General features: G+C 38.5%; 1 protein-coding gene and 1 non-coding gene across 5 annotated transcripts in view; both read right to left on the bottom strand.

Moving 5' to 3' along the window:
* Mdm4 (MDM4 regulator of p53) overlaps positions 1-21,800 on the bottom strand; it is a 56,016-nt gene that overhangs the window by 16,929 nt on the left and 17,287 nt on the right. For 2 of the 4 annotated variants that reach the window (XM_085688250.2, XM_048430733.3), the window contains exons 2-8: positions 21,448-21,555; positions 14,456-14,533; positions 12,473-12,606; positions 9,029-9,084; positions 4,916-4,983; positions 4,024-4,123; positions 262-422 (exon numbers count right to left, since the gene is read on the bottom strand). In XM_085688250.2, the coding sequence (XP_085544376.1) occupies positions 262-422; positions 4,024-4,123; positions 4,916-4,983; positions 9,029-9,084; positions 12,473-12,606; positions 14,456-14,533; positions 21,448-21,525 (675 nt within the window). In that variant the 5' untranslated portion in view covers positions 21,526-21,555. Of the gene's footprint in view, positions 1-261; positions 423-4,023; positions 4,124-4,915; positions 4,984-9,028; positions 9,085-12,472; positions 12,607-14,455; positions 14,534-21,447; positions 21,556-21,800 lie in introns of those variants that run through there. The other 2 variants (XM_048430734.3, XM_048430737.3) reach the window with 2 other exon arrangements.
* LOC125398395 (small nucleolar RNA SNORA84) lies at positions 1,280-1,412 on the bottom strand. The gene has a single exon (XR_007231377.1). It is a non-coding gene; the product is annotated as a small nucleolar RNA SNORA84 (small nucleolar RNA).

Below are 21,800 nucleotides of genomic sequence, written 5' to 3'. Positions count from 1 at the left end.
CTAAAATTATTAGCAGAAAGAAAAGATAGGAAAGGACTGCTTGGTTAAAACAAACATTATTTTCATGTTCATGGTCGGTAAGACTGACCACCACTTATGTAGGGGGTTCACAGTGGAATTTGGAAGAGTCAGTACTAGATCTGGGCATCATATTCATATAGATAAAACAGTAAGAATGTTTAGCTAAGGATGAAATACAGTCAGAGTAGCAAGAACAAAACAGCACAAAACAAAACAGCTCCCCTCAGATTTGATTTTTACCTGATTTGTCTGTAAATCCGTCGAGCCATTACTTCTAGGTACATAGTTGTTTCTCAAGTTCCCTAAAAACCACCATGGCAGACCAGCAATATCCCACTCCTCAAAGTCAAGGTCCAGCCTAGATGTCTCATCTTGAGTTAAATGTTCTATTAAATCTTCATCTACAGAAATCAAATGAAAATAATTATAGGTAATCAGAAACGACTAAGATTTTCTCAGAATACTTAGCAATCTGTGTAAAAATTAAGTAAACAGAAACTGTTTTCAGTAAGAAAGAAACAGAAACAAATACCTCAGTGGCATGGCTCAAATATCCCACTTAGGTTTCCTTAGCAAGCAGTAACACTATGAGCAAATCACTTCAGGACACGAAACTTTAAAATCATCTGAACACACTGTTCTAAAAGGATTTCAAAAAATGACCATTTTCTAAAATTTTAAACATTTCTAACACTGTAATGTAATTCCTAACAAAGATAATGACTACAGTCAAGCATGGTGGCACACATCTTGCTTTAATACCAGCACATAGGTCCAACTTAGTCAGGGCTACACAGTGAGACCTGATCTCAAAAACACACAATAACAACAACAATGACTTACTCTAATACATGTTTTGATAATGGCTTAGTCAATGGATTGCAAATGGTAATAACGCAGCAGCCCAACCCTTGAGATCAAAGCAGGGTGGTATAGATCCCTACGGGGAGTAACAAGGTTAAGTCTTACTGGTGCAAAATATTTGGGATATTTATCAGTAACTCAAATGTTTTGTTAGGTAACAACTATCGAAAGAGAACTCCAAACTGTCCAAATAAATACATGTCTGTGTCTTTTCTGGATCAAGGGCTCCTTGAAAGATCAGTACCTAAAAGTACCGCAGATGACAAGGTCCCACGTATTTTTTTAATTGTAACATTTTTATATACAAATCTTTCTTATGAATTAATGCATACAATATAGACATAAATATATACTGAAGTATATAGATTTTGATCTTTATTTTGTTTGTTTTAAATAATGTACCAATGACCGGGCTATGGCAGCCGCTGAGAAGAAACAGCTCCCATGCAAAAATCACAGGATTTCTCTGGCCCATTGTATACACTAGAAAGCTGTACCTATACAACAGCCTCCAGCAACCACAGGGCATCCACATATTTTAAGTAAGGGCTTCGACAATTACTAAGTTCACTCTTGTTGCCATACGTAATCTTTTCTAGTCCTTTTAGCAATTCACTCTTTCCCTACTTTCTCACTGACTTCTACCTCTTACCAATACACGGGACCTGGCCATGGCAATCACAGAAGCACAAATGTGCCCAGGCACATACGATTCAGAGATTTCTGCAATAAACTGGTCCCTGTCAGAACACAACTAATTAATTACATCCTGCTATTATCTTAGGTATATTTGTGGCCCGAGAAGCTTCAATTACATTTTCATCCATTCATTACTGTAATGATCAGAAACTAATTCCCAAGATAGAATCATTAAAGTAATCCTTGGTTATATTCAAGTTCTATAATTATTATAAAAAGAATATGTACAATTCTTTCCACAGGTAAAAATGCTGTCCTTTCTACCTATAGATCTTCCTGGAAATCCTGGAATAATTCATTACTAAATTTCTATCACAAATTAGATATAATGTCTTGAGCTATTATTTTAAAAAGCTTTTCATGATTAGAAAATAAGATCCCCCCACCGCACCCGAGATAGGGTTTCTCTGTAGCTTTGAAGCCTGTCCTGAAACTAGCTCTTGTAGATCAGTCTGGCCTTGAATTCACAGAGATCCACCTGCCTCTGCTTCCCGAGTACAGGGATTAAAGGCATGCACCACCACCACCAGGCAGAAAATAAGATTTACAATTAAATAAAAGTACACATTTAGGACTAAAATAGCTTCAATGTAAAATTAAAAATCAATTTATATTCAAATATAGTGAGAAAACAAGCTTGCATGATAAACTATTTCAAATTTAATTTAAACATATAAAACAACTTTAGAACTTAATAACTTTTTGAAATATTATTAAAAATCTAATCTGCCTTTGACCCAATTATGAACCAGGAACTAGATACTAAAAATCATTATGATATAAGTAAATACCTTTAGGGAAATTTATGGTTTTGTAAAAAGGGGGAGGGGAGAGAAGGAATGGGAAAGGAAAGGGAAAGAAAGAAAACGAAAAACTCCAAAGTTTCAGAAAATATTTTAGGAGAAACTTCCAAAATATGAGTTAAACTCACTCACCCTGACCATGTGCATGACAGGATAAAAGGTTCTACCAATGTAACACAACTATTCAACATGCTAACTAATGTTTGTCTCTGTACTGTTAAATATATTGTGCTGCTACATATAATTTGCCATTTTTGCAAGCTTTAAATCTTTAAAAATTAGTTTCCACCTGAAAAGATAAAAGCCAAGCCAAAATAAAAAGTCTAGAGAGGGCAACTGAAAATCAAAAGGCCATGTACCCCCCGAGTCTACACACGAGCAGCGTCCTCTCAAGCTCACTAGCTCAAGCAAGGGTCCTGTACTTCCCACTGTCCAGAAGCTGCCAAAGAATACCTACTATCTAGATAGATGCCTGCTGGAAGCTGTGCAGCCTAGTTTTGGTCCAATATATGTGTGCTTGTCCAACAGGTCTCCAAAAGAGGCAAAAGCCCACGGGAACAGTCTCACTGGCAAGGACCAGTGAAAGGACTACAGGACAGGGCAGAATACTGCTGAGACTGCACAGCTAACATGTGCTCTTCTCTCATAACTGATGATTCCTTGGCTGTCTTTTTTGTTTGGTTCCTGTTTTTTGTTTTTCAAGAAAGGGTTTCTTAGTAGCTATGGAGCCAGTCCTGGAACTCACTCTGTAGACTAGATTGGCCTCAAACTCAGAGATCCGCCTGCCTCTGCCTCCTGAGTGCTGGGATTAAAGGCGTGCGCCACCACCGCCTGGCTCTCTTGGCTGTCTTAGTGTCATTTTTCTGTCATTCATGGGACAGATGTGATCATTCTAGGAAACCCAATTTTTTCTCAAATATTTTCCCTTAAAATTCTTTGGGAGCTGATGCTTCTCGGGTTTGTCGGAGATGTCCACTGTCACTTCAGACCCCTGGAGCTGTCTGATCCAGTGCTGACAAGATCAGAGGCAGGCAGATCATCCCTATTTCTGTATATATGTTTTGAATGGGATTGTTGTTCTTGAAAATATGTACCTGCCCATGTCAATCATCTTTTAGTTTTGTAAAGACAGGATGGACCTGGCTCGATATTTGGCCAAGCTAGAAAAATGGTAAGTGTTGTTTTTGGTTTAAAGATGTTTTGAAGGCAAAGAAAGGCAGATCTCTGTGAGTTCGAGGTCAACCTGGTCTCAAGAGCTAGTTCCAGAACAGGCTCCAAAGCTACAGAGAAAACCCTGTCTCAAAAATAAATAAATAAATAAAATAAAGATGTTTTTGATGTAAAAATTGGGAGAAAACATTTGACATTTGTTTTTGCCAGAGGTTAATGTTGGAGGATGGGAAAAACTTGTTAGTATGGCAAAACATGCTTGATTCTTGTTTTTTATGTATAGAAAAGACAGGGCTGTAGCTATTCACTTGCGTGAAACTCATCTGTTAGTTGGACAGTTCATTTCTTCACAGCGACACACCTTCCCCGTCTCAGGACCTGAACACAGGCTGCGCACAAAAGCAGCAGATGCCATTTCTAGAAGTTCAAATGAAGGAGGGAAGGAGAGTCTTAAAACAAAGTTTACCTCCTTTAGAATCTCTGCTTTTACATTGTGAGGTAGGCAGTGTATGAGTATCATCTTCTGCGGTTCTTTTTCTGGAATTGGAGCATTCCGATGCACTGTGCTGAAAGGGAAGGGTATCTATCAGTACAGCAGAAATGACTAAGACCAGGGGATGTAGCAGTTCCATTCTGGCTCACCAGTTAGTGTGCAACACAATGGGTTATGCACAAGAAAGAGAGCTCTGCAGCTGACAAGAGTTGTCAAGTAAAGCAACACAACACCTCTCAACACCACGAGAAGAGCTAGCAGGATCCCAAACTTGGGGAAGGAATAACCTCTGTACAAAGGACAAAATACACTCTTAAAAAACAGGTTGTCTGCACAGCCTACTTCATATTAGGCCTAATTCAGAAAGCATGTGACATCCTCACCATATTCCACGATGATCTTAAAGTTTCCCCAGGTTTGAGGAAACTTTAGGAAATGGTATGACATGAACTGAACTGCAACAAGCCTGCTACAATCTAATACAGCAATTCCTCAAAACCCAATATGTACCATCTTAAACACATGCATGCACGCGCACACACACGCGTGCAAACACACACACACACACACACAAGAGAGAGAGAGAGAGAAAGAAACAGAGAGACAGAGAAAGACAGAAAGAAAAAGAGCAACTGGAAGAAGTGAAAATCAGAAGTGCTACATCCCAAAGACACATTCAGAGACTGGAACTCTGTTAAAGGCAGAACAGAGAAGGTTCACTCTGTCCCTGGTCTGTGAACTCCCAAGGACTTTTCTTACTAAATTCTTACCACATTCACGAAAAGGCCTTGGGAGCCCAAGATCCACAGGTACAGAGAAGGGGCCACTCTGTACAAGAAAAGAAGTCACCACATGGTGATTTTACCTTCAGTCGGTCTTGACTTGGAATATCCATACTGTGATCCTGTGCGAGAGCGAGAGTCTGAGCAGCATCTGGATAGCAAGTAAAACAAAAGAAAACCTTCCCTGGTAATAACCATTCTTTCCACAAAACCTCAGCAGACAGCCCTGAGGAGGCTTCTTCTCTATAGATGGACTTCTGCCTGGAAAAGACTCTCAGTCCCAAGATGGGGGAAAAAAAAAACCAAAACTGCTAAAAAGGACAAAAGCCAAGACAGGCCATGGTAAAAGATAACACCAGAACAATCTGGGGGAAGCAAAAGTAGCCAAAGATGCTCTTCCATGGCACGTGTTCAGATTCCTATGCAAAAAGTGATCTCAAGCAGAAAACAATGCAGTGTTCATCTCTTCCGGTAGCAACAAAGGTTACTGTTTATTTGAGTTTGTATTTTTAAGGGCTGTACTACAAGATCTGAAAACCAGAAATTTGCCAGACTTGTCTCAGAAAACAGTTCCATCTTCAAGTTAACCTTGAATCTGCATTCTTAAATGCCAATGGTGATTTCATGATCTGACTTCCAATCCCTGAGTACAGACTGGAAGTGAATGCTTCTCTCTGAACAATCACCAGGAGCAGAGAGAAAGGGGGAGTGGAGAACACAGTTGAGAGAAATTCTTTGTCTTTAGATTTTTCTTTTTTTTTTACAATATTTATTTATTTGTATGTGCACAATATTCTGTCTGTGTGTATGCCTGCAGGCCAGAAGAGGGCACCAGACCCCATTACAGATGGTTGTGAGCCACCATGTGGTTGCTGGGAATTGAACTCAGGACCTCTGGAAGAGCAGGCAGTGCTCTTAACCTCTGAGCCATCTCTCCAGCCCTAGATTTTTCTTATCTACTGTTATTGTGTATAACGGGCACACTTGCACTACGAAGGTCAGAAGACAACTTTGGGAGTTCATGTCATCAGGCTTGCACAAGTCCTTTAACCCACTGAGCCATCTCACATTAGCTGAAGAGGGAAATACACCCCAAAAACTTACAAAAGTCTCAAGTGAAACAAAACCTGGCATGACGACAAGACATGACTACAGAAAAGAACAAGCTACTGAGACGCTGACACAATTACTATAAGCTCCGTGTAACTGAGACACACTCAACTGTGACTGCTGAGGACGGAATACAGCAGCCACTAGCAGAGCCAGAAAGGTGAGTTCACGGAAAGCAGCAGCAACATCCACCTGACTGCTGAGAACTCAGGTCCAGACTCTTAACTACTCTGACAACTCAGTCGGTTTTTAAAAAATGAACATTTTTCAAAATTGTAACATTTCTATAGCTAAGTGAGGACAAGTTCAGAGACAGCATTTTCTGGCCAAAGTCATCTTCAAAGCAAGATCAAACTAATGCAATGCAGGTGAAGTTGCTCTCTTAAAAAAAAAAAAAAGCCACCTGTGGTCATCACTTGTATTACTAAAAAGCCTTACCTTAGGCCAAACTACTTAAAAGGAAAAAGAAATTATCTAAAACAATGTAGAAAGAAAATTCAAACAAAGTTTGTTATATCTATTTCATCTTATTAGTGTACCTGGGAAAAGCTGGAGAAATTATTTAGAAAGAACTATCTTCATTTTAAATAATGACCATTTTCTTCAACAATCAAAATAGATAAAGGTCAATCCAGCACTCAGGGAGGCCAGCCTTGTCTACAGAGTGAGTTTAGGACAGCCAGGGCTGTTAGAGAAACCCTATCTCAGATGGGGGGGGATAAATAAATGAATAAAGGTGTAAACCACTTGCAATGGTGCAGAAGTTATACGGAAAGCACCTTTTCCATTTGTCTCTTCGGGTCAACAGAGACATCTAACCATAAGTACCAACTATAAAAGCAAGTCAGAGCAGACAATCCAAACTTCTTGCAAAATTCTCTATGAAACCCTACATACATACATTTAAAAATGTGTACCAATACATTTTTTTAATACTTGAAATAGTTCCTTGTAGTAATTTTCTAGGGATCAGTATGTTATGATTATGTTACATATTACCAGTGAGGGAATCTGGGTAAAGAGTAATACTTTAGTACTTCTTCCTTTTCCCTAAGACTGGGTAGCTATATAGCCAACACTAGACTGGAACTTTAGATTCTCCATCTCTGCCTCCCAAGCAATGGGGTTACGTTACAGGTGTTCACACTCTATCAGGATTCTACGACTTTTAAAAAAAGTACAAAATTTCTTCAGAATGACGAGTTAAATAAAAAAATTTCAACAACTTAATATTAAGAGGAAAAATGTGGATCCAAAAAACTGGAGAGATGGATCAGAGGTTAAGAGCATTGACTGCTCTTCCAGAGGTCCTGAGTTCAATTCCCAGCAACCACATGGTGGCTCACAACCATCTGTAATGAGATCTGGTGCCCTCTTCTGGCCAGCAGGCATATATGCAGTCAGAACACTATCTGTACTAAGTAAATCTCAAAAAAAAAAAAAAAAAAAAAACTAACTGAGGCAAACTGAAGAGGAGACAGTTTCACTATCCAGAAAGAGTGTCACACACATCACTACCTGACCACTTTGGAAACCAGACTCCAAAAAGCCAGTTTTCTCCTCATAACTAATAAATTCAAAGGCAGTATTTAAAAGGTCTGGAAAGAGTCAAATTGGCTTGGAGAGAACATTTTATTGAGCCAAATGTAGTGACTCATGCCTGGGATCGCAACATTTATGAGGTCAGGATAGGCAGACTTCTAAGTTTGAGGCTAGCCTGGGGTACACAGTAAGTTCCAAGCCAACCTGAACTACAATGTATGACTCTGTCTCATAAATAAGTAAAGAAATGTATGTTACGTAAACAAATTACTAAAATCATGAAAGGGGAAATTTCTTGGGAGAACCTTTATAAAACTACCAAGAGTCCACAGAATCATATGTGAAAGAGGGACAGGCTTATGTAACTAATGTGAGATGTATAAAGGGGAAAAAAAGAAGTCCAAAGCACCATCAGTGAAGATCTGACAGCAAAGAAATCTAAACCTGAATCTATACAAGCATTATTCTAAAACAGCAAGGGTAAAGAAACACAACCACAAGGATACAATCCACCAATTCTAGAACACAGGCAATCCTACAAATTACCCAAATCTTCAGCAAATATGATGAAAACCAAAAGGAGTATTCCATACCACAATACAGTGAACACAGTAATTTACTAAATATTTTAATAGCTAGAGGTGAAGATTTTTTTAATGCCTCCAACATACACAAAAAGCTAAACTTGAGATGGTAGGCATGTTACTTCTCCCAAATTGATCACTGAACATCTGTATGTAACAAAATACATGGAACCCCACAAATATGTACAATTATGTGAATTCAAAAAGGTTATCAATTTAGTCAAACCAAATCTCTCACATACACCCACACACACAAAAAAGGCAAGTTAGTTTTTTGTTTTTTGCAATTATTCTCAGTCCAATATATGGACTTTGGTTCCTCACCTGAATAAACCAAAAATAAAAGGTATTTTTAAGATGACTGAGGAAAAACTACAAACTAGCTTATTCAATAGGATGAGGAAACATTTATTAATTTTATTATTACTTATGAGTACAGTAAAGATGTGATTATGTTTGAAAAGAAAAAATCCCTATCTGAGAGATTTTTTAAGTATATAAAGATGAAGCAAATACATAACCCTTGTTCATAATTACTAAATTTAAGCTAGGCCTGCTTTCACAGATCAGGAAATACAGCTACTAGAAGACAGAGGCAGGGGAATCCACAAATTCCAGGCCTTCCTGGGCAACTTAAGGAGAAACTGTCTCAAAAAAGTAAACAGAAAGCTAGACATGTAGGTCAGGGTTAGAGTATATAAATACAGGCCCTAGGCTCAATCCCCTATGACGCATAGAGAAAAAAACTTATGTTTACAATGTAGGCATCTCTCCTAGCTTCAGTATGATGTAATGTATCAGTGAGAACTTACTCAACAGTAAAACCATTCTGCATGAGTTATACATACATCCCTCCCAGTCATAACAGACAGCACTCCATTTTCATCTTAACCCTTGTTCCCGCCATTTGCTTCCTTAAACTCAAAGCTTCAATACAGACTGAAGAAACATACAACATACCTGTGTTAACAGAGGCTGATGTGACAAGATTCTTTCTCAACATATCATAGAGCGGGCTATAAAAGAAACAACATATATTTGTGGGTTTTTTTTTAAGTATACATTAAATATACCTGTGATATGTTACCTTTCTACTTTCTCTTAGGTAAACAGACAAAACCCTTTTTCCACAATTTTTTAGTAATTTATATATTAAGAAGGAACCAGGCACCAGGCAGTGGTGGCTCAAGCCTTTAATCTCAGCACTCTGGATGCAGAGACAGGAGGACCTGTGAGTTCAAGGCTAGTCTGGTCTACAGAGTGAGTTCCAGAGCAGTCAAGGATACACAGAGAAACTTTATCTCAAAAAACAACAACAAAAAACAAACAAAAAGAGGAGCCTCACTTGTGCTGCTTGCATTAAACCCCAGCATTTGGGAGGTTCTTCAGGCTGGAAGATCAAGTTCAAGATTATTTGCTAGAAACCAGGTAATATAGTCTGTGTTTAATCTCTTGGAAACATCCCATTCTATTGGGCATTTTTTTAAAAGTTTTATTCATTTATTTATTTATTTTGTTTACAGTGTTCTGTCTGCATGTATGCCTGCAGGCCAGAAGAGGGCACCAGATCTCATTACAGATGGTTGTGAGCCACCATGTGGTTGGTGGGAATTGAACTCAGAACTTCTGGAAGAACAATCAGTGCTCTTAACCTCTGAGCCATCTATCCAGCCTCCTCTACTGGGCATTTTTATCTGTGAATTGTCAAGATAATTCTTCCAAGATGTACTATCTAATTGATAATAATTATAGCTTAAACAGAGTTTTGACAAACAAAAATACAAGGAAATGCTACATAGCCAGGGCCTGTGAGTTTCACCTAAGGAGCTGCATGGATTGTAGCTCAAATTAATAATTAACAATTGAGTCCCACCAGGCAGTAATCCCAGCACGCCTTTAATCCCAGCACTTGGGAGGCAGAGGTAGGTGGATCTCTGTGATTGAGGCCAGCCTGGCCTACAAGAGTTAGTTCTAGAACAGGCTCCAAAGCTACAGAGAAACCCCGCCTCGGAAAACAAAAACAAACAAACAAATGAAAAGAAAAAACAAAACAAATGAGTCCCAGTAGCCCGCTAGTTTAAATTCTTTAAACTTTAATGTTACAAGAAGCATTCACAGGTCTAGGAGTGTATCACAACTGAAACAAAGCTTTAAAAATAACTAAGTTAACTAAGATGTTTTCGTTAAATAACATTGAGGTGAAAAACCCAAGAAGACAATCTAAAGTTTTAGAAAGGCACAGAGTTAAATGCAGAACTCTTTAAAGTCAGGGAACAAGAACAAAGTAGCCCAACTATTAATAGCTGATTAATCCTTGCTTGGTTTGGCTGATGATCAAAGGTGATGATTAATTCCTTATACCCATTTCTGCCCTCAATCTCCTACTATTGATTGAGTGGGTATACACCCTAAAGATTTAAAGTAGAGCTGACAGATGCTATTTCATATATTAAAGTTTAGGCTTGTGATTTCTTTAAGATTCCTTGTAAGATTACCTTTCTAGATCAGTAATAAAGTAATTGATCCTTTCTTCATAACTTCAAAATGCAGCCTGCCAGTAAAATACCTGACTGAGAAGAATACCTTCTTCTTGGGTATGAATGTACTGAGTTTTTGGGATAATTTGTTTTTACCTGTAATACGCAAAATGTTTAACCATGTAAGGGACATGGGAAACACGCTTTCTTTTTTTCTTTTTACTGTTTTTGTAGTCACTGTAATCATTTACTTGAAAAACAGAATAACCACACTGTAATTCCTATATTGCCCGAAAAAACTTTGTTGGATATATAAACTGTAGGAAAAGTATACAGTAGAAAGAACAGAGAGAGAACAGAATAAAGAAGGAAGCCACCAAGAGTGTCTTTTTCCCTAAATTCCCTCAGACGGAAAAGTCTTAGCCTATGCCGATTCCGTGGATTCCTTTCAAAGCCCTGGGCTGCTGGATGCTGGGCCCCCAGACAACAGTAGTTAATTTTTAACAGCATACTGATTTTGAGCCTACCTTAGGCTAGTGTGAGACCCTGTTTAAAAAACCAAAAAGAAATGAACATCCAGTCAATGCTATTTTGTCCCCAGTAAAATTTGATCAAATTTTATTTTATTAACTATTAGTTAACCCAACTGGGAGACTGCCTTTGAAAATCATTTTCTCCTTCTAGATATCAAGTTTGACATCAGCGATTGAGAAATGTGAGTGTGAAAAGAAGCTTCAGAAGAAGCACTCACTATTAAAGAGGGTGAGAGTGGGACAGACAGATGGCTCAGCTGAAGAGCACTGCCTGCTCGTACAAAGAAACAATTCAATTGTCAGCACCCACATGGTGGCTCACATCCATCTGTAGCGTCAATTCCAGGGGATCTGACACCCTCTTCAGCAAACATAAACATGGGACACAGACATACACATGCAGGCAAAACACTCAAACACATGAAATAAAACTTTAAATTAAAAAAAAAAAATGGGGGCTGGAGAGATGGCTCAGCGGTTAAGAGCATTGACTGCTCTTCCAAAGGTCTTGAGTTCAATTCCCAGCAACCACATGGTGGCTCACAACCATCTGTAATGGGGTCTGGTGCCCTCTTCTGGCCTGCAGGCAGACACACAGACAGAATATTGTATACATAATAAATAAATAAATATTTAAAAAAATAAAATAAAATAAATGTTTTAAGAACACTAGCTTCTCAGTTAAGCCAATGACCCTACACACCACCATGTAAGCAAAGAACACCATATAGGTCAAATTTACTCTACTCAATTCTTACTAAATTCACCAAGAACCTCAAACTGCCCTGTAGTTCTGTATTTTTCTTATCAGCTCGTACTTCTTCCTTTCTCTCTAATACCTCACAGACTTCTAACCTAGTGATGCTCACTCCTATTCAACCTATATACAAGATATTCAATCAGAAGCTCTCCTTCCAATCAGTCCCTTTGCTTCTTTTTTTTTAAAAATATTTATTATGTATACAATATTCTGTCTGTATGCCTGAAGGCCAGAAGAGGGCACCAGACCCCATTACAGATGGTTGTGAGCCACCATGTGGTTGCTGGGAATTGTACTCAGGACCTTTTGAAGAGCAGGCAATGCTCTTAACCTCTGAGCCATCTCTCCAGCCCCAAACTTTGCTTCTTTAAGGCACCTCTGACACTCCATTTCCCATTTCATGTATTTCTCTTCCATAGCTCTTACTGTCATGTTATTTTACCATGTATGAAGACTATACTGTACGTACCATCAAATCAGACTGCCCACACTGCTCACTACTGAACTTTGTACGTATCTCACTGGCTATATTTAACACATTCATCCCCTAAAATACTAAAACAAAAAAGGTATACAGCTAGAGTGAGCAGGTAAAAGCACTCAAAGATATATAATAAACCCTTGCCCTTTTTACCTTGGATCTTTCACAGAAAAGCTCTGACGTCCAAGCAGATCTCCTAAAAGATCTCCACCACAATATACCATATGTTGCTGCTGTTGATCATAGAGTTGCTTCACCATTATATACTGGCCTAGAAAGTGCATTACCTACATGAGAATAAAACACCATGAAATGATCCACCTGGCTACTACCAAAACCATAATTACCCATGAGTGACTTAGATATTTTGTAAAAGAGAAAGACAATACAAGACTGCCAGTGTTTGAATGCTGATGGCATATAAGCAATCCCCTATCAGGATAGATGTTTCCTACTACTAGGTTCATATACTCATCCATCAACAGAGCCAGATTTTTACACCAAAAAATACTGATCTGTCAGTGAAAAAAAAAAAAAAGTGGCAAGGTAGTGTTCTATTGGCAAAGGTCCAATGGTTTAATAAACCATCAGTCCTAATATAAAAATCAGAGCTGGGTGGTGGGGGCACACCCCTTTAATCCCAGCACTGGGAAGGCAGAGGTAGATAGTTCTCTGAGAGTTTGAGACCAGCCTGGCCTACAAAGTGAGTTCCAGGACAGCCAGGACTATACAAAGAGACCCTGTCTTAAAAAAAAAAAAAAAAAAAAAAAAACTAGGTCTTTAACAAATAAAAATGTAGTCTATCTAGCTTTTCCTTTACACGTTTCAAAAGCTCAAAAGATTCTAAACTTGAAAAGTACCCTTTTACATGTAGATGAAGCATAACATAGAACTTTTATTATATAATCTAGGTTGATACACTGTTTGCCAATAAACTTGGATAAATTTTTTTTAATATTTATTTATTTATTATGGATACAATATTCTGTCTGTGTGTGTATGCCTGCAGGCCAGAAGAGGGCACCAGACCCCATTACAGATGGTTGTAAGCCACCATATGGTTGCTGGGAATTGAGCTCAGGACCTTTGGAAGAGCAGTCAATGCTCTTAACCTCTGAACCATCTCTCCAGCCCCCAAACCTGGATAAATTTTATGACAAACAGAAAGGGAGGGAATGAAAGGAAAAAGGGAAGAGATGGGGGAGGACAGAGATATCTACTGAAATATTTTTAATGCTGCCATTATTTATTTCCCTTCTACCCTCCCACTTGACCCTGAAGTTTTTTAAAGGTAGGTTAAAAAAACAAAACAAAACAAAAAAACACTTTTTACTCAATAATTCAGTTCTTGTTAAATATCACAAGCAAGTAAAAATCATCTGCAGTCTTGGCAACAGTACTAATAGATATGGCACTTCTAAGAAAAACTAAAAGAGCGCCATAATTTTGTTTTCTGCTAAGGAAAGGTGAAGAATCTACCATACTAACTGCAATTGTTCGAGTACACTAACATTTTATACTATTTTCCACTTAAAGAATTCAATGTACTTTGATAGTTTAAAAAAAGAGCTTCAAGATACTAAGTAAGGGGCTGAAGAGATGGCTCAGTGGTTAAGAGCATTGCCTGCTCTTCTGAAGGTCCTGAGTTCAATTCCCAGCAACCACATGGTGGCTCACAGCCATCTGTAATGAGATCTGGTGCCCTCTTCTGGACTACAGGCATACATGCAGACAGAATATTGTATACATGATAAAATAAATAAATATTTAAAAAAAAAAAAAGATACTAAGTAAGTTATTTGAAGTCCTAAACGTTCAAAATGACTCAATGCTCAGAAAGTATCTGACAAATGTACAATGACAAAGTTACTGCATCAAATTCCTACCTGGCAACAAATCTGTGACTTTTTTTTCACCCACACGTTTTGTATTATAACTCCCAGGTCAATGAATTTGCAGTTGACCACAAACATATATACATCAAAAGGAACTAACTCTAAGGGAAACAGGAAATTAATAAGGCAAATGCTCTCCTTCAGTAACACAACTTCCTTCCTTAGCCCAGATTTCAGAACTGTGCATATGATGGCCTCTACTCAACTGTTCTTAAAATTGGAACTGTCTTTGATAGCTTACCTCTTTCATAGTGAATACTTCACCTTGAGCACCTGCTGCCTGCAAAATCTTCAAAAGTGGCAGTTTTGGTCGTACCTGCTGTAAACATAAAACAAGACAGAATTTTGATGTACCTGACAGATCTGGAACCTATGTAATAGAAGATGATCTTGAACTCTAGATTCTCCTGCACAAAGCCAGCATAAAGCTGCTATTTATATTTCAATTACATCGGTTTCTGAAAAAAACAAAAACAAACAAAAAAAAACTCTAGGAGACACTTGCTGCCTTTCTGATAAAACACAATGGGAAATCTATTCTTCTCTACAAGGATGACAATAATGATATCTTTTTAAGGAAAGTCGCTGTTGGTAATGAAACAAGAAAACTAGAATCTGATGGAAATAAAATGGTGTAACTGCTATGGAGAAAAAAAAAGTTGGCAATCCTTGGAAAGATAGCTTATCAGTTAAGAGCACTGGCTGTTCTTACAGCAATGCCCTGCACTCAGGCCTCACAACTGTAGCTCCAGTTCCAAGATATCTGACATTCTTTTCTGGCCTTGGTTAGCACCACACACACCTGTGAGGCACAGGCATATATGCAGGCAAAACACTCAAACACTGTTGGGCAGTGGTGGCGCATACTTTTAACCCCAGGACGCATTGAGGCAAAGGCAGGTGGATCTCTGTGAGTTCAAAGCCAGCCTGGTTTACAAAGCGAGTTTCAGGACCGGCTCCAAAACTACAGAGAAATCCTGTATCGGGGGAGAAGAAAAAAAACAAAAACAAACACCAACAACAAACACTCAAAAATAAAATTTTTAATTAAAAAATAAATAAATAAAATAGACAAAAAATAAAAATGAATAAACAGATTTATCAAAGAACACACCAATTCCACTCCTAGGTATCTATAAAACAACCTGAAAGGTTGTGGGGGAAGACACTGGTTGTACACTTTCCAATCCCACACTTGGGGACACAGGCAAGAAGATCTTTAGTTTGAGGCCAGTCTGGTCTACAAGTTCCAATATAGCCAGGAACGCATAGAGACTCTCATCTCTTAAGAGAGAGACAGACAGACAGACAGACACAGACTAACCAACCGACCGACCCTGAAAACTGGACACAGACTAGTATTCCAATGAAAATCAGTAAATTGCTAGGCAGTGGTGGAGCACGCCTTTAGTCCCAGCACTTGGGAGGCAGAGACAGGCTGATCTCTGTGAGTTCGAGGCCAGCCTGGTCTACAAGAGCTAGTTCCAAAGCTACAGCTATAGAAACCCTGTCTCAAAAAAAAAGAAAGAAAAGAAAAGAAAAAAAAGAATAGAAAATAGAAAATCAGTAAGTTGATAAACAGTATATGTTGTGTACAACCACCATTTCACTAACTATGGAGTTTGTCAGATCTTTAGCCAATTAAGTGTCTTTGTTTTTTCAGATATTAAAAAATTAAAACGAAAACTGAAACACTGAAAAAAGACAGTATGTCCATTTACTGCTCTGCCATCCTATTACATACAGTCACACTAGCTGGATTAACTTTATCTTATACATTTTGTGTATTATTTGCCTCTATTCATACACTTTTGCATCCTGTGTCTTTTATTTAAAATGTCCTGTTTTCCCATAAAATAAAATAAATCATTTAAAAAAGATGGCAGTTTACAACTGTCTGTAACTCCAGTTCCAAGGGGATCTGACACCCTCATACAGACATACGCAGGCAGAACACCAATAGCCATAAAATAAAATAAATCATTAAAATGTCCTGTTTTGACAGTATTCATTACTCATTTTTTTTAATTTTTTTTTTAATTTTTTTTTAATGATTTATTTATCTTTATTTTATGTTCATTGGTGTGAAGGTGTCAGATCCCCTGGAACTGGATTTTCAGACAGTTGTGAGCTGCCATGTGGGTGCCGGGAATTGAACCCGGGTCCTCTGGAAGAGCAGGCAGCGCTCTTAACTGCTGAGCCATTTCTCCAGCCCCTCATTACTCATTTTTGTATGCTGCTTAAAATTGATCTTAGAACCCCACACAAACTAGACAAGTACTCTACAGTCAAACTATCTTCTCCGTCCCCTTACTAATTTTAATGAACACATAATGTCCCATTCTTATGTAGCAGTTTATTAATTATTTATTTAAACCAAGGAATAGCAAACACTGTTCTGAATTTACAAAAAGGTTGCTTTTCCCCCTTATCTCCCCTTTCTTTATTTTGGCAGCTCTGAGGATCTAATCCTGAGTCCTGCACATCCAAGGCAAGTGCGCGCTCTGGAGCCCTGCTGTAAAAGGTTATACTAGAATATTACCATGCCTATGAGTTTACATTTTGTTTAAGGTTACAGTACTGAAGGGTTAAGACACAAACTTTACAACCTGCAAAGTCTAACATATTTGTTTTCTGGCCCTATAAGAAAGTCTGTTGACTCCTATCCTAAATTTCAAGTGGTTCATAATTTGTGCTATTAAAAGTAATGCTACTTGGAAGCTGGGTGGTAGTTCACCACTGTAATCAGCTCTTAAGAGAGCCAAGTTCACTAGGCAATGGTGGTGCACACCCTTAATCCCAGCACTCAGGAGGCAGAGGCAGGCAGATCTTTGTAAGTTCGAGGCCAGCCTGGTCTACAAGAGCTAGTTCCAGGACAGGCTCCAAAGCTACAGAGAAACCCTGCCTCAAAACAAAACAGAGAGAGAGAGAGAGAGAGAGAGAGAGAGAGAGAGCGAGCAAGCGCACACGCCAAGTTCAAGTAGTTCATCCTTGGCTACAGAACCGGTAAGTCATCCTAGGCCACGACACCCTGCTTCAAAAGAAAAAAAAGTATGCTACTTGAAAAATCATCACACATATAATTTCTTATACTTTGGACAAACCTACCTAGAGTATTAAAGAAAGTGGAGCAGCTGGAAGATGGGAGATGGATGAGTCTGTAAAGCGCTCACTACACAGGCATAATGACCTGAGTTCATTCAGATTTCCAGCACCCACACAGAAAGTCATATGTGGTAGGCTGTGACAAACAGACCCTTCTGGAACTCACTGGCCACTCCAGCTCAATCACAGAGCTATAGATTAAATAACAGACCCTGTTTTAAATAATAGAGTACAACTGAGGAAGACAAGTTTTTTTGAAATTTTGATCGCCACATACAGATGAACACATACACATGGGAAGGGTGTCAAGTAACTTAGAGTAGTTAATCCATATATATAATAAATATAAAACCATATATGTATATTTTATACACACAAGAATCTCAGTTGTCCAACCTGCCTTAAATTCACTCTGCAGGCCAAGCAAGCTTTAAACTTTGATCTTCCAGCTTTAGCCATCCAGGTAGTTGGGATTATAGGACTATACCATCAGAACCTTCAATAAAAACATTTTAAGGCTAATACTACTCCCATCTTCCTTAATGCTTTAGCTATAAAGATAATGGTAGAATGAAAAGGACCCAGTACTCTTCAGGTGGAAAAGAATCCATGAAATTCCATTCCAATCAGAAGACAGAGCGCTGAATAAGGAAAGGCTGCAGTCTCAACATGAGCTAGCTAGCAGCAGGTGACAGAAATGAACTGAGGCAGGCAGCTAGGAACTGTGGGATGGAAATAAATGAATTCTACTACTCCAAACACATCCTGGGCATAAGCCTGAATACAAGAGTAATTAAGCTGTCTCCATGTAAGAAAGTTCTACAGCCAACTACCTATATTTCTGAGTAATAAAGATTCTTCTATATAGAAAAAGTTTTATTCTTTAAAAAACAAAAACAAACGAACAAACAAAAAACCCAAGGCGGCTGGGGATATATAGTTCAGTGGTAGAGCACTTGGCTAGCATGCATGAGGACTAAACTCAATCCCTTGAATAGGAAGGACAGGCAAAAAGACAGTAACAAAATTTAAGGAATGGGATCAATTTAAATTAACCCTATTATCAGGTAGTGGTGCATGCCTTTAATCCCCTTTAATTCCAGTACTCAGGAGGCACAGGCAGGTGGATTTCTGAGTTTGAGGCCAGCCTGGTCTACAGAGAGAGTTCCAGGACAGCCAGGGCTACACAGAGAAATCCTGTGTAGAAAAACAAAAAAAAAAAAAAAAAATTAACCCTATCTCTGAGAGGAAAGACAAAACAGGCTGATGAGTCTCAGGGATAGGGTTTTCTCTAAATCAAACAAATTTTATCCAAATTCGTTTGGATAAAATAAGTATCAGAAAAATTAGCTGTCATCTTCTAGGGGAACAGTCTGAGATCTTGGCAGCATCAGTAAGTTTATAATACACGATTCTATTATAGAAATGGAAAGCCTACTTTTGAGTTGGCTTCAACACTTCCTCATTGCTATGCAGGAAGCCGACAGGTGCAGGCCCAGGAGTCTGTCTCCGTTGCCCTCTATCTCTCTAACACGACAGATGAGCTAAAGTTTTTCTAACTCCCAGTTTGCTTCATGTTATATTAACTTCTGTACCAATCCACTATATCTAACACCATCATCTCCAAACACTCAGGAGGTCTAGACTAAACCTACTACTCTCCTCCAAGCCGGTCCCTTGGCATGTTATACAATTCTGTTATTTTTTTATTTTTGTTTTATTTAAAATAAGGTCTCTATTATTATGTAGCTCAGACTGGCCTCAGACTCAGAGATCCACCTGTCTCTACCTCCTGAGTGCTGAGATTATAAAAACCTGCATCACTTCACCCAGTCCAATTGTTTTAGACTGTATATTATCAAGTTTGTATCTTTTCCTTTTATAGCCACCTCTTTCACTCTAAAGTTTCACAAATATTTCTATCTTCTCTCAATGTCTTAACTTTTTACATTTAAATCCTTAGTCTACCTTGAATTTGTTTTTCCAAAGATGTCTGACTATCACAAAATAATTCTTTTATAAAATTAATTTATACTATATCTTTCCTTCAATTCTAGATTCTTCTTTCACCTTATATAAAGGTACAGAAACATGAAGTAATGTTTCTGAAAACACAAAAATAAAGTAATTTTTAAAAGATATTTATTTACTACACACACACACACACACACACACACACACACAGAGTGTTCTGTCCGCCTGCACGTATGTCTGCAAATCAGGAAACGGCACCAGAACTCACTCATTAGAGATGGTTGTGAGCCACCACGTGGTCACAGGAAATTGAACTCAGAACCTCTGGAAGAGCAGCCAGGGCTCTTAACTGCTAAGACATCTCATCAGCCTGAGCCATCTCTCCAGACCTAAACTAAAGCAATTTTTTTCCCCAGTTTTTCAAGACAGGATTTCTCTGTGTAACAGCCCTGGCTGTCCTGGAACTTGTTCTTGTAGACCAGGCTGGCCTCAAACTCACAGAGATCCACCTGTCTCTGCCTCCCAAACGCTGGGATTAAAGGCATGCACCACCACTGTCTGGCTAACTAAACTCATTTTTTTTGTTCTGAGGGCTGGAGAGATGGCTCAGTAGTTAAGAGCACTGCCTGCTCTTCCAAAGGTCCTGAGTTCAATTCCCAGCAACGACATGGTAGCTCACAACCATCTGTAATGAGATCTGGTGCCCTCTTCTGGCCTGCAGGCCAGGCAGATCACTGTATACATAATAAATAAATCTTAAAAAAATAAAAATAAATAAATAAAAAATAAAGTAAAAGGTCTGGGGCTGGAGAGATAGCTCAGCAGTAAGATCACTGTCTGTTCTTCCATAGGACCCAGGTTCAACTCCTAGCACCCACATGGCAGTTTACACTGTAGTTCTACCTCCAGGGGATTTGAAGCCCATTCACATAAGCAAAATATCAATGCACATAAAATAAAAATAAGTATCATTCAAAAGAAAGAGCACTTGTTGCTCTTCTAAAGGACCTGGGTCTGGTTCACAGCACCACCTACACAATGGCTCACAATCATCTGTAACTCCAGTCCCAGAGAAGCCCTCTTCTTCAAAGGAACCACATGCATGTGCTTCATAGACACACATGCAGGCAAACACTCATACACATACAATAAAAATAAATCTTTAAAAAAAAAATCTGTCTGCAATAGGATACACCAAATCTGAGGAGATGGTCAAGAGTCTATATCCACAAATGCCTAAAGACAATAGTCTTTATAAGAATACATTTACTATATTCATAGTTTAAGGTAGCCTTTTAAATAAAACCAACTAGTCTGACCGAGTGGCACATGTCTGGAATCCCAGCACCTGGGAAAAAGACAGGAGGATCAATCAAGTTCAAAGCAGCCTGGTTTACAAAGGACATTCCAGGTCAGCTAGGGCTGACCAGTACAGGAATACAACCTATGTCTTTCTTTCTCAAACCACAAAAGTAAACTGCACAAACAAAAAGAAAAATCAACGAATTACAATCAGCTGAGACAAAAACGAACTTAGATAACCTGGTCCCAAATTCCCTAGTACCCACTTCTAACCTAAAACACATTCCTAGTTTAACAAAATGTAAGAATTAAACAAGCGGGGGGCTGGAGAGATGGCTCAGAGGTTAAGAGCATTGCCTGCTCTTCCAAAGGTCCTGAGTTCAATTCCCAGCAACCACATGGTGGCTCACAACCATCTGTAATAGGATCTGGTGCCCTCTCCTGGCCTGCAGGCATGCACACTGACAGAATATTGTATTCATAATAAATAAATAAATATTTAAAAAAAAAAAGAATTAAACAAGCAAGGGGCATAAGAAATGAAAATCTTAGCCATTTCAAGCTGTAACTTTCAAAAAGGTAATATAAGATTTTACAACGTTGCTGGGCAGAATAAGGCAAAAGCAAGCAGATCTCTGTGAGTTCAGGTCAGCCTGGTCTATCTACAGTGATTTCCAGAACAGCCAGGGCTGTTACACAGAGAAACCCTGTCTTCAAAAACAACAACAAAAAAAGATTTTACAACATCATCACTTCTGCTTTCATCAAATTATAATCAGTGAATTCAGCCATACATCTCAAGTCAATTTCTTAAAATTTTACCAAAAAATTAAAATACCCAATACTCATTACCTGACTGATTCTTTCTGAAGATATTCTGCAAGCACTGTCAGATGTTGAGCACTGGGCAGAGGTGGAATGTGATGTCATTTTGGCAGTGAAGACTCTGCAGTCAGCGAACTAAAAGGAAAATATATATATATAAATGTAAAGTAGAAGAAACAATTCGGGCATGGTGGCACACACCTTTAATACCAGCACTTAGGAGATGATCTCTGTGAGTTCAAGACCAGTCTGGTCATACAGCAAATCTAAGGACAGCCAGGGCCTATATATAGAAACCCTTTCTCCAAACAGAATGAAAAAGAAGACAAAACTGCCAAAAAGAAGACAAAAACTATACGGTTTAAAAACAACAACAAAAA

This window comes from Myodes glareolus, chromosome 5 (assembly GCF_982192425.1).
Source record: "Myodes glareolus chromosome 5, mMyoGla1.1, whole genome shotgun sequence".
Taxonomy (NCBI): domain Eukaryota; kingdom Metazoa; phylum Chordata; class Mammalia; order Rodentia; family Cricetidae; genus Myodes; species Myodes glareolus.
Note: the sequence above shows the minus strand (reverse complement) of the source record. Positions and strands in the feature narration are given on the sequence as shown.